Source organism: Zosterops lateralis, assembly GCF_965231275.1.
Source record: "Zosterops lateralis genome assembly, chromosome: 24".
In the NCBI taxonomy this organism is placed as follows: domain Eukaryota; kingdom Metazoa; phylum Chordata; class Aves; order Passeriformes; family Zosteropidae; genus Zosterops; species Zosterops lateralis.
The window spans coordinates 1,727,225-1,746,883 of NC_139784.1; the positions used below are offsets into that span (position 1 = coordinate 1,727,225).

General features: G+C 48.6%; 1 protein-coding gene across 1 annotated transcript in view; it reads right to left on the reverse strand.

The window, feature by feature from the left end:
- LOC310918779 (proto-oncogene Wnt-3) overlaps nt 1-6,660 on the reverse strand; it is a gene marked incomplete at its 3' end in the record, with an annotated part of 43,720 nt that extends 37,060 nt beyond the window's left edge. The window contains exon 1 of the mRNA XM_083877753.1: nt 5,933-6,660. Within this exon, the coding sequence (XP_083733879.1) occupies nt 5,933-6,234 (302 nt within the window). The 5' untranslated portion in view covers nt 6,235-6,660. The remainder of the gene's footprint in view (nt 1-5,932) is intronic.
- Nucleotides 6,661-19,659: the final 12,999 nt, after the last annotated feature.

Here is a 19,659-nt window from a genome sequence, read left to right on the forward strand (position 1 = left end):
TGCAGCAAGGAGGGTCCCCTCAGGGATGAACCTTTCTTTGGCAGCTGCCCTTTGCTGGGTTGGTCAGCACTGGAGAGAAAAGCTCAGCCCTGTGCTGGTTGTGAGCACCCCTCACCTCCCCTTCCCACCTTTCCAGCCCCCTCTGGCCACAGTCCAGTTTCTCTCCATCCCTCTTGGGCTGTTCCTGCACACAGGAGCCCCAGGAGGCTCCAGCTCAGTGTGTTTGGGGTGAGCCCAGCTCCAGGTTCCTGTCCCTGTTCCCTGCCTGGCTCTGTCACTGGTGTGAATTCCTGCCTGAGCCCATCAGGGGAGAGCTCAGCAGTGGCTCAGCAGGGCAATCCCTGCTTTGTGGCCTCCAGCTAAGAGGGTTGGGTGGCCAGAAATCCCCCTGAATTCTCAGTGCTCTTTCCTGGGGTCCCTTTGGCAAGTGCTTCACTTTGGCAAATGCTGCTTTTAGTGAAGGAGTCAAATGAGGGTTTGCAATTGAACTGCCTCTTCAAAGCTCTTTGTGGCCACCCAAATTGAGTTCAGTTACAGACTGGCAGCAGAGATTTGTGTCTTTAGGGCAGAAAGGTGAGTCAGAGCCCTTGTCCCTGGGCTCCTGTGGCTCCTGGGCTGGCCCTGCAGGACAGGGCAGGTCTTGGGGCACTCCAGGGGACACGAGGAATTAATTTCTGAGGAAATGAGACTTTCTGATATTGAGGAATGTGACATTGCTTATTGCTCTGTGCTGTCACACTCTGGGAGGATTTTGGAGCTGTTGCTGAGCTCAGACTCCACAGCCCTGTGCCATGGCAGGGGTGGAACAGAATGAACTCTAGGGCTGCTTCCAACCCAAACCACTGGGGGATTCTGTGCAGGGCAGGGACAAAACCAGCAAGAGGAGCCACCTGGAGCACTCTGCCAGGTCCTGGGTGTGTTGAGGCTCATGAGGCTGTGAGGCTGTGCCTCCTTGGAGCTCTGCTCTGGCACTGCTTGGGGCTGCCCCCAGCTCAGGACTCAGGATGAACCTGAATTCCATCTCAAAAGCTCTGGTTTCCATGGCCTGGATTGACCATCCCATTCCCACTGGCTACACCAGGCTGGCAAAAATGTTGAAGAAAACCTTTTAGTCCAGAAAGCCCTTTAGAACCACAGGATCCTGAACCCTTGTGGCCAGTCAGGTCCTGAGGGCCGTGTCCATGAGCAGCCACAGCTCAGCCCAGCTTTGTCCCTCACTCCCCCAGCCCAGCTGAGCTCCTGCCCAGCCTTCCCTGCCCTCCCCAGCAGCTGCTGCAGCCCTGGACCAGGAGCTGTGGCCCTGAGGGGGGCAGAGGTGTCAGACTCCCCCAGCTGTGCTCACACAGCAGCACCAGCAGCAGGGAGCTGGGGTTGGTTTGGGGTGCAGAGCTGCACCCCTGGGCTCCATCACTGACCTCCATCATTCCCTCAGCCATGGCCAAGGAATAGCCTGAGCTGGAGGGACCTCACAAAGATCTGCCCTCAATTTTACTCCTTTAGAATGAAGCTGCAAGGGCCTCTAACAGGGCACGGGCTGTGGGATAAAAATGTTTTGAATCTTCAAGGGAGGGGAAAACTCCTGATTGCCAGGAAAATGAAGTTCCCATTTGTCCCAGCAAAGTGAGGCACTGAGAGCTGGAGGGGACCAGGTAAATGTCACCTCTGACTGCCTCTACATAAAAAGGTTCTCACAGGATCTTCCTCAGCAGGAAGCTGCTGTGGGATGAGTGAGAACATGTTCTAAAGTTTCTCCCTGCCTCTTCCTAAGGGCCCAAGGCCACTGGGATCCTCAGCCAGCTGCCAGCATCTCCTGCTTCCCCAAAAAACATTTCTGAGCGGTAGAGATAACATTTAATAACTTCTGATGGACAAAGCCATTCTTGCAGTTGCCAAATCATCTGCTTAGAGACCAGGGAATGCTGAATGGGGAGAGGCACCTGTGACAGTCACAGCTTTGGGCTCATTAGCACCAGGTCTGGAGGGATGATGAGAGGAGTGAGGCTGCAATTTTTACTCCCTGTTTACACCAATGACCCCAAACCTGACTCCTTTCTCCAGGCTGGTGACACACCAGAGCTTTTCAAGACTTCTTGGGGCATGTTGCCCATGGAGGAGGAGAGCATTTGGTGTTTCTTTGCAGCTCAGGGGTGGAAATGTCTCTCTGAATTCTGAGTTCTGACTGGGTTCTTCAGCCCCTGCAGGTGCATCACATCCTGGGAGTGATTTCTACTGGTTTCTTAGGACACAATATCTCTGTAGGTCTGCACTGACACAGCTCTGGCCATGGGCTGGATTTCCAGCTAAATTCTGGATTCCAGCTAAATTTTCAACAAAAAGCTGGATTTCCAGCTAAATTCTCCCAGAACAAAGCTCTGGGCCCACCCATCAATCTCTGCACACTGCATGGACCTGTCCTTCACACCGTGATCCCCCAGTGACCCAAACACATCCTGGTGTTATCTGTCCATGGTATTATCTGTGCCATCGGGGTATTTGGAATTAAAAAAACAACTGGAGGTGTTTTTGGTGTCACCAGCACCTCTTTTGCTTGGCCCTAGGTGCCCTTGGAATGGGCACAGCCCCTCTGCCCACTCTGCTCTCACCCATACCCCTCCTGAGGGTCAGGAGGAGCAGCAGCCTCGTCCCCACGGCCCCAGCACAGCTCCCCATCTCCTCCTGCTCTTTTAGCAGCACTAACCAGACAGCCAAAGTGTTGGACACATCTCTGAGGGAGCTTTGTTGGCCCCAGCTCCTCCTGTCAGCACTCACAGGCAGCATTTCGCTGACCTTTTCCCATCTGTGCCCCATTTGTTCCCTGGCACGGCTGTCAGAGGATGGGAGCGTGTGGAGAAGGGTTGGAGCTGTGTCAAAATACCTCCCCTGCTCACTGGAGGTTACATCCACAGCCTGAGCCACCCCTGGAGCTCACTCAGAGCTGCCTGGCCGGGGACAGGGCGATGTCAGGGAGTTTCCAACAACCCAGCTGCGCTGAAATCCTCTCCTGGCTTCTCCATCCTGATGCCACCAGCTCTGAGTGTGCAGCACAGGGAGTTTCCCTTTGCTGTGCTCCCTGTGCCCAGAGCTGGGGCAGGACCCCCCTGCAGAGCTCCAGGGCTGCACTTGGGCTCTCTCTCCTCTCTCTGGACAATGTGAAGGACCACATCCTTCCCTGGCCCCTCGATAAAACACATCCCACAGACCCTGAGCAGCTCCATCCCTTCGCCTTTATCCCCTGCAGTGACACTGCTGCGGGCTCCCGGCATTGTCTGCCCGCACCGAGGAGCAGCAGGATTATCCCAGCCACCCCCAAAGCCATTTACAAGGTGATCGGACCCCACTCCTGCCACACTTTTCCCCCCTTGGGCACACCCAGACACTTCCTCCCCACCGCAGGAATAAACATTTCTCTCGTTTCTGTCCCACAGCAGAAAAGGATCTGTTTTGATGTTGCTGCCAGGACATTCCCTCTCCAGCAGGAAAACACCCGGCAGGTTGTGCCAGCAGGACAGGGCAGTGCCTGTCAGCATCCTCGGGGCCCTGCCACATGAACAGTGCCCCTGAAGGGCTCCAATTCACCAGGGATGGGTTTGGCTGGGGGTGAGCCCAGCCCAGCCTGGCCTGGAGGGGTGCAGAACACCAGCACAGGGCACCAGGCTGAGCCTGAGCCCCACCTTGCCCTGTTTTGGGGTGTGCTGAGCCCTGCAGGTGGGGCTCATCCCCCAAAGCCTGCTCTGGGCCTGCCTGAGGAGCAGGAAGACAATTGGAAAATGATGTTTGTTTTTAAGGACACAGATCTCACCATGCCAGAGCCCACTACATAAACCTCATCTCCACAGAGCAGGTATTGAAAGCCTTCAATGGGACCAAAGGAGACCTTTAATTTGTGTGCTCTGGGAGCATTGTCTGTGCCTGAGCAGATATTTCTGTCCTTCTGCTCCCTCAGCTTTCAAGAAACCTCTAAACCTCACAGCATTTGCAACCTCAGCCCATCATGGGGCACCTCCTCACGTCCCTCCAGAGCAGCAGAGACTCTCTGGCACTTTGGTGTCACCAAAATCGACAAAAACACGCAAAAACTTGGATCTGTGGATGAAATTCTGTGGAGAGTGTGTTCAACTCCCTCCTCTCCCAGGGATGCTGCTGGCCATGCCCCTGATGTCTGTGTCCTACATCCTCTGTATTGTTCCCTTGGGGTGACTCTGAGGCGTTTGGGAGAAGGCAGTGGGGCACACACCTGTCTGACAGCAGCCACAGGAGACATTTTGCTCACGGGGACATTTTTGCTTCTCCGGGGAAGACAAGACATTTTTGTTGAGAACGTTTCTGTTCCTCGCCCTGAGAGCTGAAACCCTCCTTGATTTGGGCATTAAATCCTGGTTTATATCCCAGCCTGGGGCAGGTCAGGGGCTGGTGGGAGCCGCTGTCCTGGCCAGGTGTCCCTACCCCACGCAGCTCCTGCCCTGAGCTCCAGCCCTGCCAGTCTGACCTGCTCCCTGTGCCCAGCCAGGGGAGGAAAGGGCTGGAAGGGATCAAAGTGCTGCTGCCTGAATTTCGGGAGCCTCCCCTGCCCCGGGGCTGAGGGCCTGAAGTTGGGCAGCCACGCTCAGGGCGAGGAAATAATTTAATTCTCCAGGAAAACCTGCTGTGATTTAGCCATTTCGTGAACCTGCGGAGCTTTGAAACGCTTCCTGAGCGGGGACTCCTCATTGTGTCCTCGGTCTTTCTCCTCTGGAAAGGCACATTCTCATCCCCAAAGTCCACGGTAATAAATGGATTATTATTAATAATAATAACAACAAAATAAAATTGTCTCTTCCTTTCTGAATTCTAAATATTCCCAGACATGGCAGTCCATTCCCAAGTTCACTCCCACCGACTTCTTTGCCATCTCCATGTTGGCACTGAAAGGATCTAATTCCGTAATAAAAAAGGGAGACTTTTCTGGAAAGGCGAAAATAACCCCAAGAATCTCAGTAGCACCAAATTCCACCATCTCCCTCTTTTCCCTACGGCTCATCAGGCTCACAGCCCCTACCTGGCACATAGAGAAACTTAACAAGAGATATTCCAGCAAGAAATCCTACATAAAGAGAGAAATAAACTGAAATATTCTGTTATGCAACTCACTGTCTGCTGGATTGAAATGACCTGGCATATCTAATTCTATATTTCTTGTTCTAAAGGGCTTCCAATTGCATTTTGTTACTGTATTTATTTATTTAGTGTTAGGTTTATTTTTAAAACAAGTAACTCAGGTTACTTATCAGCCTTATTACAAGATACAACCAATTCTTTTAAAATTTATTTTTCTCGTTGGTGCAAGGAAATTAGCGACATTTCCATAATTAAAATGAACAAAAAAAACCACCTTTGAGCAATTTTACTAAAGAATGTTTTCTCAGGTGCCATTTGAGTTATTTGCCGGGCTAAATTCGCATGACAGAATACAACAAAAGAAGGGAAAGAAGTCCAAAAAAACACAGCAACCAAACAGAAAATAGAATTAAATTTTTTTTTGAAAGGATCAATCGCAGTCTTATGGAAAGGAAGAAAATCCCTGTGGCAGAGTCATGCGAGAGACAAAATTCCCATTGCACAAGGAAATAAAACCGCATCCTTTCACATCTGAACCAAGAGCCCATCGCTACAGTGCCGAAAATGGAGAAATTAAGAGTGGTGGGGAAGCCTCCATTTGCGCAAAGAGAAACCCAGGCATGGCCTTTTCAAAATCACCCCCAAACTTTTCGCTGATTTCATTAATTACAGGTCAAATCTGAGGAAATTACGCTTCGACTCCACCAGGCAGCCATGGGCAGCTCCGCAGGGCGAGGGGTGAAAAGGAAGGAACACGCAGCTCCCATGGCTAATAATTAATGAATTCATTAATCAATCATAGGGAGAGAGGAAGGGCGAGGGGAGGAAGGAATCTTACCACCAAATTGGGTAACCGGCTAAGACCTTTGTGCCATTGAAGAGAAAAGACAGAATTAGTCCAAGCAGGTGGTAATCCATTAGTCCAGGCTGGTGCAAGGGGAAAATCGCCGCGAAGTTTTCAGAAAAACATGAAGTGCCAAAATGAAGAATCCCCCTCCTCCCAGGAAAAAAAAAAAAAAAAAAAAAAAAAAAAAAAAAAAGGAGGGGGGGTAAAAAGAGTGAAGCCAAGTCCCTCGTGGCTCGGGTGACTTTCTGGCTTGTCAGAAACACACCTCTCCAAGCCTTTCCCCCGTAGATCATCCAAAAGCGTCTATTAAAAAGTGCAGGGCTCGGGGATGTCAGCAGGCGGCCAATCAGACCGCATGGCCCAAGGTGAGGGATGAGGCTCAGCCCAGGGCTGTCAATCACCCTCTCCTCCCCCTCCACCCCACAACTTTGTTCCGAGCCCTCGCTGCCACTGACAAACCCTCTGTGCACCACACTCCACTGGGGCACTGCGATTTGGGGGGAGGATTTTTTTTTTTTTTAAATTATTTTTTAATTTTTTTTTCTCCCCCAATTTGACTTGGAGTTTAGGATGTGCTGCCCCTGAACACCAGGACTCGGCAAGGTAAGGATGAAGGGTGGCTGTGGTGAGGGGTGGCTGTGGTCGAGCTTAATCTCACAGTGGGAGTGAGACAGAACTTGTTCTTCGGATGGACAGGGATGGGGGTACCAAGGGGTGGAAAACCCTCTGGATGTGGAGGTGTGGGCAGAACTGGTGATGAAGTTGAAATGAAACCTGCAGTGTCCGGGTTTTCAGCGTGTGGGGGTGATGGATGGAGGGGGGAGCAGTGGCAGCCTGGCTTTCTATTGAGAAAAAAATGCCATGTCATGGTGAGAGGGGAGCAGGCAGATGGGGACATGTCCCACAAATGAATTCCTTGTGAAGTGCATCTCTGGATGCAGGAAGATCCAAATATTTTCAAAACCCCACACGTGTAACAAAAAAAAACCCTTAATCAAGTTTCATGATTTGCAAATAGACCCAACAGAGATTTCCCTTAAAAGTCCCTGTTATTGGTAGCCTGTTTTACCAGGGGCTATTGTGCATTCAGAGGGGATGACTCGACAGAATGGGACAAAGAAATGGGAGAAGCCAAATAAGTTGCTTTTTCTCCTAAAGCATCTCAGCATCCACAGCTCTGTTGCTGCCCAGGGTGGAACCACCTTGAGATCAGGTGCATTAGGAGCAGCCAACAAATCAATTTATTTCAGAGCCATGGCAGTAATGCAGAGTCAAGGTCCTGTCTTGGGCAGCTCAATGCATCTCATGGTTTTGAAAGCTCCAGACCTTGTCCTGATCTTAAGGCTCTGAGCACAAATTCCTCGTTGTTGTTTAATTACACACTGGCACAGGGAAGTTGTAGCTGCCCCTGGATCCCTGGAAATGTCCCAGGCCAGGTTGGATGGGGCTTGGAGCAGCCTGAGATCGTGAGAGGTGTTCCTGCCCATGGCAGGGGTGGAATGAGATGAGCTTTAAGGTCCCTTCCAACCCAGACCATTCCATGATCCTGTGATGCTCCTGCTGTTCTTGGTTTCCAGCTCTCCTTGATTTTGGGGTGTTTGGATGCTGAGCTGGGGCAGTGCTGGTCTCAGGAGGGGTGGTTGCTGCCCTGGCCATCACACACCCAAGGGAGGACACTGCTCACACTTCCCCTCTCCATCACCCCCTGCATCTGCTGTACGGACTATGAGGCCGAATTTCTCCAGGTTTACTCCAATGGGTTTTCCAGTTGATTGTGACCCACTATAGATATTAAATATTCTTGTTCTCTTGTGGGATTTGGAATCCCAAAGGGGATGTTGGGTGTAGTCCGTCCTGGCAAATCTTCCTGGAGCCCAGATGGGTTTTGTTGAACTCAGTTGCCTGGGTCTAAGAAAGAAGAGAATTGCCAAATGACATTTGGGGACACGTGGATTGAATCTCCTTCAGTAAATCAAACACTACCTGGAAACCTTCCTCAGACCTTGACATTTACTGCTCATGTTTATAACCATGAAAATGGACCCTGGTGTGGAGCTGGCCCAGCCAACTTACCCAGCCCTGAAGAGATTTCAGTCACAGCTTGGGGTTAGTGTGGGACAGGAACGACTCCAAATAGATCCTTAAGATATGACCCACCTGTTCTGGAGCTTAGGGGAGTTTTTCAGGATGGATGAAGGTGCCCCCAGGAATGATCCCAGGCACTCCTCCCTTACTGCCTAAAGAAAGCCCTGGGCTGTGTGAAATGCACTGAGGTGCCTGTGAGCTGCTCTGGCAAAAGCAGAGCTGGAAATGCTGCCCACGTTTGTATTGGTGGGTGTTTGGAAGCTGCACAAACAGAATAAGGATTAAAAGTACTGAGGGACAGAATTTCCATTATTAAAGTGTCGCTGCTAGAGAGACAGCAAAGGGAGAGACTGAAGTGAGATGTCGTAGTGATACTGCAGGTGGCTGAGCCCAGGGGAGAGGACAAAACCCTCAGACACTGTAGGAATTCAGCTGGGGAAAGCTTTTGAAATCTGAACTGAGTTGCTGTTGGTTGGAGGCCATCATCAAGGTCTTGGTGAGGCTGGCAGTGTTGGGTTGATGGTTGAGCTTGATGATCTTAAAGGTTTTTTCCAGCCTTAATGATTCTGTGGTGGCTGAAACGTTCCTGTCCATCAGACATTGGGGAATGTAAAATGCTCCTTACCCATTTCTGGGTGCTGGGATTTATCAGCCGAGCCAATAATGAGCTACAAAGTGCTTCCTCTGCAGGGACCAGGAGAGAAAGTGTCCCCAGACCCAAATTCAGAGGCTTTATTTGCTGTCGTGGTGGGGCAGAGATCTCAGGGATCCTCGGGAGGGGCTGTTACAGCCAGAGCAGAGACACAAAGATCCCCCACACCAGACATGGCCACGGGCAGGTTCTCAAAGATGCACAGTAAAGGGCTGATCCCAAGCACACTGAATTCATGGGAATTCTCTCCATGGCTCCCGCAGGTGTCTGAGGAGGTTTCTGGAGATCCTCATTCCCCCAAATCCTCTAACTTCTCCATTCCACTGCTCTCTGAACATCTGCTTGTCCCAGGATCATAAGGAATTTGTGTTGTCCCACTTCTTGGTGAGGAGACTGTGTTTGGGCTGTGTCTGTAATTGCTTTGGATTGGAGATCCTGGGAGCAGAAGGTCCTGCCTGTCCCTAACCCAACTCCAGGAGATTCTTGGCTCTGAGTTTCTCCCAGTGCAGAAAAAAGAACAGAAAACCAATGGCAGTTCTCAGCTGTGTCTTTGGTTGTGTCAGCCTTGATCCCCAAAGCCTTGAGAGAGCAGGAACAGCTCTCCAGGGAGGAGGACCTGTCTCCCAGGGATGAAGACTCCATTGTCTGTGAAGGGAACAGAATCACTTTTAGTCTTCTCTGCTGCGAAATGAAAATCTGATGCGTACATGCTAAAATTATCCTGGGCATATTTCATGCTAGCCTGAACAAATATTTATAAGTTCCACAGCAAACATTAATTTTAAATGTAATTTCTAAGAGCAAATGACAGTTACCCAAAAGAGTACAATTTCAAAATTTCACTCATAGATACTTCCTTGTGCTGCTGAGTGACAGTTTTATTAACTGAGGGTCTTTTCAATCACATCACTCTGTCTAGTTTGGCAATATTGACTCTCATAGCCCAGTTTCAATATGCCCAGAAATGAAAGGAATTGAGGAAGTCAGAGGTTTGGCTGCTCAAGAGAAGTCCTGCTGCCTTTACAATGTCAGCACAGAGGTCCTTGTGTGTTGTGGGACATTGTGGCACTGCAGACTCTGCTGCTGGAGGTGCTGAGGCATCCAAAGGGATCCTTTGGTTTATCCCAACAACACTCCAGCAAAGGAGCATTGTGATCACATTGGAGACGTGCCTCTCCTCCCCCTGGGGCTCTAACTGTGCAGCTTTGCCTTCTTTCAGCTTTTCTTTGTTTCTCCATCTGAATCTACCAGCAGGAAGAAATGAAGTCCCCAGGGAAGGTGATGGGACCATGGAGTGTCTGGATTTGTGCTCAATGTGGATTTCAACGTGTGGAACCCCTGAGGAGAGTCAGACCCCTCCTGGTGGAGTCACCCCAGGGCCAGGGTGATGTGAAGAGGACAAGCCACACCTCAGAGCCAAGGGCAAGAGATGGATGACTGGGATGAGCTCTCAGAGGGGGTTTAGAGCCCTGGCTCAGAGTTTTGGGGATGACAGGGGATGTTCAAGGCCTGTGGTGAAGCCCTAAGCAGTGAGAAGGGTCAGGGGGCTTGGACCTCTGGTTCCCTTGGACCTGTTGGTCCACCCCAGGTGTCAGAGTCTGTCCGAGGATGTGTTGTGCCTCACAACTGTCTCCAATGGTTGAAGACCAAGACCCCCGGAGAGACTGGGGAGAGCCCCTGGCCTGGCTGAGGTGGGGCGCCTGCCGAGGACTGATACGCATCTCCACGAGAATGGAATGCAAGAACAATAGTAGCTCGTTACAGTGGACTGAGCTGACTATACTGACCGTGCTAGAAGGGTACAGCTTGCCGCTTGTTCCTGAGCACCCAACTTTGACGCAGGTGCCTGCACTGGCCCAGTGCCCTCTTTGGCTCCATTCCACTCGCCTTGGTCCTTTTCCTGACCAGCCTATAAAGACTCTGCAGATCCCGTGCACCCTTTGTGTACACCCCACTGGAGAAGATCGCGTCTATGGGCATCTCTACGTCTTGAGGACCTCCGACTCTCCACGTGGTAGCTATAATCCCCCTTCCCCTCTTTCTCTATCTTTCTCACTATTCTCTATTTTCTCTCCCTACTATCGCATTGTGGGCACTAAATAAAAGTGCATTTTTTGTTTAAGCAAACTGGTTTGTCCCCTGTTGTGTCTTTTGCGCTTTGAGATCTCCAAAACGAACCATCAGGTTCCCCGCATATGTTTGCGGACCCTGACATTTAAATTGGCGTCACGGACAGGATCTTGATAGACTGTGGAGTTGCGGGTTTTATATAGTTTGTAGAAGGGGAAGGACCCTCGTCTCAGCCGCACCTAGCACGCCACTTCGGTGAGCGCTGTTAGAAAGCAAGGGGGGCGAGGGAAAATTCCCGCAAACTGTATACACCCAGGCGAATAAGCACTCCCTGTCATCAGGATATTTCAGAAACGATCTCACTGTGCAAAAGATGGGACTCTGTGTTTTAAGCTGCTTGGTGTAGTTGAGGAGACAACAGGCGTTTTTTGTGAAGAAGTGCCTCCCAAGCAGCTGGGTCTCCTCTCCCATTCCAGGGAAGCGAAGGGAAACACAGTATTAGCTGTGCCATTGTTTGTAACTTTAAGAATACCTCCCTGAGAGTGGTTTTTGTCCCTTCACAAAAAATGAGTGAAAATTCTAGTACAAAAGATAAGGATATTCTTTTTGCTTTGCTAACAAAGCATGGTGCTAGACCTTCTCCAGCCGGAGAAGAGTGGGCACAAGATAATTGGTTTAAGTGTGAAAACATTGTAGATAGAATATATTCTTTGCAACATGATGCTAAGTATAAACTGGGCAGAAATAAAACCATTCTTTGCTCAGTTTTGGGGGCCTGCCTTTCGGCAGCCATAGAAACCCATTTTAAACGGGTAAGTGAAGAGAGAGCAGAAATAGAATCCCTGCAAAAACAATTGGAACAGGAAAGAAATCGAGAGGGAGAAGTAATAGAATCCCTGCAAGATTTGGTAGAAGTTTTGCAAAAACAATTAGAACAGGAAAGAAATCAGAAATATTTGCTGGAGATTTCCCTTGCAGAAGAGCAGAGCAAAAATTCAAAACTTGTAGATTCACCAAAGGAAACAGGAGGAAAGGAGACATACAGCATTAAACAGATATACCCTCAGAAAGAATTAGTACACATGCAAAATTGTGGGGAACTCTGTTGCTCCAATTTGAGACCTCTTGTCAAAACAGAATTTAGTTATATAAATGCAGAGGTTCATGACCCCCATATAACCACCAAACAAACACCCAACACAGCCACTGAATTAGCTAAATTAAAGAAAGAATACTCCCGACTTTCTAGCGAATCAGAGACGAAGTATGTCTTTAGAGTTTCACTTACTGGTGGTGACCAAATTAAATTAAGTGAACAAGAAGTAAGTGGCTATTGGGGACATGGAGTTTTCTTAACAACAGGGAATACACGTGCTCCATGGTCCCTGACACAGCGTGCAGCTTACTGGGCAGGAGGACTAAGCCCCCTTGAAAGGGGCGACCCTCTGGCAATAGTCAGCACCTCAGACCAACTCCTAGAAAACATACACAAAGCTGCATGCTTGCAAATGATACATGAAAGAAAATTAATTTCTGTCTATGAGTCACCCATGCAACAGCCTGTCAGACCCGAGATTATGACCCCCCTAATTCGAGGTTTGCCGGAGTCTCTTAAACCAACAGCAATTCTTTTTCAAGAAACAATAGCATCTATCACTCCGGTAGATAGGCTTGAAAGATTTCTTGGACACACAAGTGATCAAACTGGTTCCACTGACTCCACTGACTTCTCGCCTTTTGCTACTCCTAGCACACAATCTAACAGCAGTCATAACAGTGGAAAATATGGACCAGTCAAGCACTCAGAGGACAAACCTGAAAAACCCAGAGAAGTCAGGCACATTGCTCCTCCTAATGAAAAACCAGAAAAGGAAAGACAAATCCCTAACCAGCAGCAGTTGTGGTTGCTAGGGCTGAAAAGGGGACTACCTCGAGAAGTAATGGACAAATTGCCTTATGATAAATTGGTTAAAATAAAATTGCTGCTTTTTGAAGCAACTGCTCACCAAGCCCTTGGCCCTATTCATCCTTCAGATCCTTTTCACGTAGAATGGGGATTTGCCACCTCAGGATTGTCATTGTATATATGGCAAAGGGGTCCTGAAGGCCCAATCAGATCTGTCAGCTCTCGCTCTTGTGGCTTTAAAGATGCTGAAAAGAGGTACACTACCTGGGAAAAAGGCTTGTTTGTGGTTAGCTTAGCTCTCATAGAAGTGGAGAAAATTGCACAACAACAACCAATTGTTTTGAGAGGCCCCTTCAAGGTTAAGTCAGTCACTACTGGGACCCCCCCACCTGCCGGGGTGGCTGAGAGGACCTCAGTAAGACAGTGGTCTGCTCAGATTGAACATTATTGTAACATCTTCTCAATAACTGAAGGAGCTGTGAAAAATCTAGCACTACAAGAAGCAGAAAACTTGGATAGCATCCAAGACAAACCTGCCTCAGCCATTACCCCTCCCTTTTCCCCCGAACAGCCAGCAAATCCTTGGTTTACTGATCCTTCTGCCTTTTGCCTGACAGCTTCAAGCATAATTCCCTCACTATGGGGACCAAGTGATTCCAGCAATCCAGCACATTGCCCTGGACAGTCTGTTTTGGTGGACCTCCCTACTGTAGGGGAAGTACCACTAGTGCTGAAATCCCCTCTGAATAAATATACATGGGCAGCCTTTGATGCTCTAGGGAAAGAGCATCGAATAAATACAGGATGGGCAATTTTCATCATTCTAACCTTCTGCCTCCTCGTGGCAGATTCTGTTGTGCTTACTTTCCACAGGAGAACTCCGAGGGACATGAAGGCCGTATAAACCATGATAAATATTTTAAACAGAAATTTTAAATAGCATTGATTCAGAAATATTAATGAATAAATTGGTTGCCACAATTAGAGATTTGACCAAATTACAACAATTATTATAATCGTCCTTATTGGCTTTGAGGACACTTCAGTGATTGCTATTAAACATATTACCAAATTGGGAAAAGATAAATGTGAATGATAGCAAATTGGTAATTGATACACCTGGTGCTACACAAAACAATGTTTCTTTAGCCCTTAAGCTGCATCCAGGCACAGCTTTGGATGCAGATGGTTGTTGCCTTAATTATAAGGCAAGAAGAAGAAAGAATTCTTCCTACTGAAATTTGGAAAATAATTTGGAACAATTCAAATTGTTTTCAAAGAGAATTCCAATCCTGGTGGAAATTAGTGAACTTTACCTATAACCCAAATACTAACACAGTTACAGCTTTTGTGTTAACAATAGGTAATGCTTCAGTACATTTGATATTCCCTATCATTGCCTTAGATATGAATCATGATGGAGCTATTCTCTATCCTTCCGAGCATAGAGAATGGGCCCGTCAAACTGGTGAGAAATGGCAAACTGTCAGTTTAGAATCTTGTGTTGTTAGGGAGCAGCAAGGTTTCATTTGTGAAAGTAATGCAATCATAGCTCAGGACATTTGTTTGGACACTGAGCAAAATATTTGTCATTTTGAAGTACATCCTAACGAAGCTCCTGGAACAGTACTCGTGTACATAGCCAATGGGTGTGCATGCTTTAGGACTGTCTGTGATGTTGTAGTTGTAGAAAATGTAATGGTAGATACTAAAAATCACTCAAATTTTTGTGTTTGTGATTTTACCACAATTACAGGATGTGACTTTTCTTATAAAGTCCCAGCTATGTCCTCCTTTTGATTTTGGTTTTGATTGGCCTTGTTTTAGTTAACATCCCTTTTGCAAAGGACACTCCTAAAGTTATTGACGTAAAATGCACTACCCAGACAGCGAAAGTTAAGCCTGTAACAGCAGTTTGATTTGAAATGGTTTGTTGTTTTGATTAATGTTGCTTTGTCTTAGTCATGGTAATTAAAAATTAAGGTTTTTTTTGTTTTGGTTTGGTTTTTGGTTTTGTTTGTTTAGAAATTATTATCATTTTAAAAATTTAAAGAATTTTGTGAAAGAAATTGTTTTCAATTAAGTATTTGATTGAAAATTGTAATTGTTGATTTTAATTGATGGTATTATATTAATTATTTAGTAATTTGAGTTAATATTTTGAAAAATTGTTATATTAATTATTTGGTGATTTATGTTGATTATTTTGAAAAAAATTGTTAAAAATTGTTAAATTTTTGTTTCATTTTTTGCTTCTATTCCCTTTCCGTATTTTTCCTTCTTTCTCTCTCTCTCTCTTCTACACCCTCTGTATTGTCTCTGTTTTTCTGGGATATGCTGCCAATGTGGATGAGTCCTGAAGACTTCACGAGACTACGGAACCTGCTGATGGAAGAACACCTTCGTCGTCAGTCGTGAGTCACGGGGTGGTGTCAGAGTCTGTCCGAGGATGTGTTGTGCCTCACAACTGTCTCCAATGGTTGAAGACCAAGACCCCCGGAGAGACTGGGGAGAGCCCCTGGCCTGGCTGAGGTGGGGCGCCTGCCGAGGACTGATACGCATCTCCACGAGAATGGAATGCAAGAACAATAGTAGCTCGTTACAGTGGACTGAGCTGACTATACTGACCGTGCTAGAAGGGTACAGCTTGCCGCTTGTTCCTGAGCACCCAACTTTGACGCAGGTGCCTGCACTGGCCCAGTGCCCTCTTTGGCTCCATTCCACTCGCCTTGGTCCTTTTCCTGACCAGCCTATAAAGACTCTGCAGATCCCGTGCACCCTTTGTGTACACCCCACTGGAGAAGATCGCGTCTATGGGCATCTCTACGTCTTGAGGACCTCCGACTCTCCACGTGGTAGCTATAATCCCCCTTCCCCTCTTTCTCTATCTTTCTCACTATTCTCTATTTTCTCTCCCTACTATCGCATTGTGGGCACTAAATAAAAGTGCATTTTTTGTTTAAGCAAACTGGTTTGTCCCCTGTTGTGTCTTTTGCGCTTTGAGATCTCCAAAACGAACCATCAGGTTCCCCGCATATGTTTGCGGACCCTGACACCAGGTCAAGGGTCAAGGGGGGGAATGAGTGGGTGCTCAGGTTGAATTTCACCTCTGGGCATGGCCAGGAGCAGGAGCTGGAGCTGGATCTCTTGGACAATGCTCTTTTAAGGGTTAGCAAGTCCTAAAATAACTTGGGTTTGTTGGTTTGGAGACCTAAATTTTGTTGTTAGAGTCTAAACTGGAGGTAAAATAGGACATTGGTACTCTGATGGGTCGTCAATCCTAAAGTAAATAATTACAGAAAATCTGTAAAGAGCTGAGGAAATTCTTCCTCAAAGCCTGATGAACTGCCTGACTCCTTCCATCTTAAACTACTGAAATCCTGAGTATTTCTGAGGTCTCTGTTTGCAGCTAACCTGTGACAGGCAACATTAACACTCCCTCTAAACTCCCTGTTCCTCATTTCTCTGGGCCAAACCTCCCCTGGACCCCTGTGCTCCCTCTGGCTCTTGCAGGCTCTGCTCAGACTCTGCTGTTCCTGGCTCTTCACCTCTGGTGGGAATCTGGGAGTTGGTGTTACCTGGGCAAAGCCATCCTGTGATAACAGCTCTGAGATTGGCAGAAGCCTCTGTCACTGCTTTTAGTGTTACAATAACTTTATGGATCTTTTTTCCCCTGCAAATAGCCTTTACCTCACTCCATTTATTTACAAACTCTTCTGAGCTGGTGATGTACAATTCCTCCACTTGGGATATTTTTTGTCTACCAGTGATGGTAGAAATTCTTTTCAGCCAATTTCCTGCAATATCCCAGTCTTGTGGCCAAGGCCCTGGGATTTCTGGTTTATTTTTTAATTATTATTATTTTTCCTTTAAATTGAAAATATATATATATATTCCTGTTTAAGATTAGATTTTTTAAAACAAAATATATTTTTTGTTTAAATTTAGATTTTTTAAAAGACCCAAAAGATAATTTTTTTAGAACTGAAAGGTTACATTTTAAAACATTGGCAGTTTAACCTGCTGCAGTACCTGTCCTCAGATCCAAATCAAGAAACTTGTGTTGTGTTCCCAACTTTCCCAAAAGCTCCTCACACGATTTTTCTGGCCCAGGTTTTTTATCTGTCCCTGGATTTCTTGTAAACCTGGGGAAATCCCATTTTCTGTGTGTGTCTCATCAGCTTCTCCAGGCAGGAGCTGCCTCCCCCTGTGTGCAGCCAGAACATCAAGGGACAGCTGTGAGTCACAGCCCTGATAAATATTGAGCAGCTGAAGAGAGGAGCAGGACTGGAATCCCACATTTCATATCTGAAGGGCAGAAAAAGGAGAAATGCTGCTGCCCCAGGTTCAGTTGTTCTCCTTTCTAGTCACAAATTCCCTCTGTGGCAAGGGGCTCCCAGGAAATGAGGGAGGTGGAAGTGCTGACTGCTGCTCCTCCAGCACTCCCAGAAATGCTCCAAGGACTCTTCACCTCAGTGCTGGGTGCCCATGAACTGCAGCAGCTCCAGGCTGTCAATATAAACACCTTTCTTTCATTGTCATCTACTTCAATTCCCTCTGCACCTCATACTTCAAACTCCATTAGATTTTCAGATCTTTCCTCTGTTTTGCCAAGGAGATGTTCAGGAAAAAAACAAACCCAAATCCTAATGAAGGCCTAACACATGGGTTTTAGTGACTATGGCAACGTGGAGCACAGAGAGTGAGCAAGGAAACCCATCTCCAACTTCAGTAAATACAAGGACTTTATTATGTTTGACTGGCACAGATTTGCCTGAAATAGTGTTGGCATCATGTGGGGTCACTGCTCTGGGCTCACAGAGCTCAGGGTGCAGCTTTAAAGTGTTCTCTGTTCACCTCCTGCTCTTCTGTCCATGTCACCCCTGCTCCAAGTCATCCTCTGAAGTAAAGGGAAATCTAAGTCTGGTCCAGTAGGACACTTTTCCCATCAGCTCCTAGTGGGAGAATTATTTCCAAGTGCCATTTAGGGCTGTGTTGAGTCTTCACCTGAGCCACTTAGGGCAGTCTGAGGCCTGTGGGAAAGGGCTCAGAAGGTTTTCTTGCACAATAATGTTATTTTTTCACCGATTTGAAGCAGTAGCTGGGGATACAGGGGTATCCCATGAATGAGATGGGTGAGTGTGCAGAGCCCCCAGGTGTGTGTGAGGGGTCTGGGGGTGAGCAGGAGGGAGCAGGGCTGGGTGAGGATGGTGAGGATGTACCAGAGCTGGGACAGGTCTGGCTGCTGGGGGAGCAGCCTCAGGGCTCTCCTGGGAGCAGCTCCACCACACAAAGCCCTGCAAGGCCAGCTCGTGGTGTCCCCCTGAAGAGGGAAGGGGAGGGAAGGGAAGGGAAGGGAAGGGAAGGGAAGGGAAGGGAAGGGAAGGGAAGGGAAGGGAAGGGAAGGGAAGGGAAGGGAAGGGAAGGGAAGGGAAGGGAAGGGAAGGGAAGGGAAGGGAAGGGAAGGGAAGGGAAGGGAAGGGAAGGGAAGGGAAGGGAAGGGAAGTTTTTTCACCTCCTGTTTGGGGCAGCCTGGATGAGGCTGAGCTGCCTCTCAGAGCTGCAGTAAATCTGACTAATTGGACGAGCTGAGCACATGAAGAAACTACGCCCCAGGTCCTGGGCTTGTTTAAGGCAGCTCTGTCTACCTTGACATCTGCAGGAATGCATCCCTGGGATGGGGGAGGGATGGGGAGCACAGGGAGCAGAGTCATTCCTCCCCTTCCTTCTCTCCTTCCCCAGGACTCCAGCCCAGCAGTATCCCAGAGACTGGGAAAAGAATGAGACCAGCTATTTTTTGCTTCAGGCTGTGATTTTCCACGATGTTGTAGCTGGAAATGGTGGGGCCCTGTGATGTGGGTGAGTGCCTGTGCTGCTGGAGGGAAAGGAGATCCCTGGATTTCCATCAGTGCTGTGCTTTCCCTGGGATGGGGCTGGGCTGTGAGTGCCCTGGAGCACTGTGAGGACTGGAGACCTTCCCCTCTCTGAGCTGTTGTGTCCATGGAAAATGTTTCCATCTGGAATCATGGGATGGGACTGAAAGAACGTCCTAGAGGGGACCCACAGGGATCATCCAGATCAGCTCGTGGCTCACCCAGACACCCCAACAATCCCACCCTGGGCATCCCTGGCAGGGCTGTCCAAACACTCCTGGAGCTCTGGGGCTGGGACCATTCCCTGAGGAGCCTGGGCAGTGCCAAGAACCTTTCCCTGAGCTCCATCCCAACCCCTTACACAGGTCCAGCCATTGCCTGGGTCCTGTCCCTGGTCACAGAGATGGAGCCTCACCCCCCAGAGCCCAGATCTGCCCCACCCCAGCCCTGGCTGTGCCCCTGGGGAGGTGTCAGAGCCCAGCACAGCCAGCACAGCACAGGAGGAGCTCTAATCCACGGGCTTTGCTTTCTGTCCCTTGCTCCACCTCACTGCACTCCTCATGCCATCGGTGCTGCCAGGGAGGGATGGGTGACACAGACCACAGGTGTGGCATCCTGGACTGTGCCTGAGCTGGCATTGCTGTGCCAGGGCAGGGGTTCTGCAGGTCCCCAACAGCCCCTTGTGTGCTCCAGCACTTGGAGCAGGAGGGGCTGCTCAGCCTTGGGGCTGCCCCAAACCCCTCCTGGACAGCCCAGCCTGGAGGGACCAGATTTGTCTGGGCACTCTGAGGATGTTGGGCTGAACTGGAAGAAGCTGAAATACCAGGCAGGAATGAAGTAGGACAGGAAAAAATATCCTGATGTAAAGCTGGGCTGGGCTTTGCTGGGCTGGGGCTGAGTTTGGACTGGGCTTTGCTGGGCTGGGGCTGAGCTCTGCTGGAGCAGGGGATGAGAAAAGGCCAGGGCAGCTGGCTGGAGGCAGGCAGGAGGTCTGGAGCGGTGCCTGCAGAGCAGCCTGGTGGGGATTCAATCCGGGAAGTTTTAATGACACAACAACAACAACAACAAAAGAGGAAAGAGGGGAAAGGAAGAAAAGGCTCCTGCAGGGCTGGTTGCCACGGAGACCCCAAGG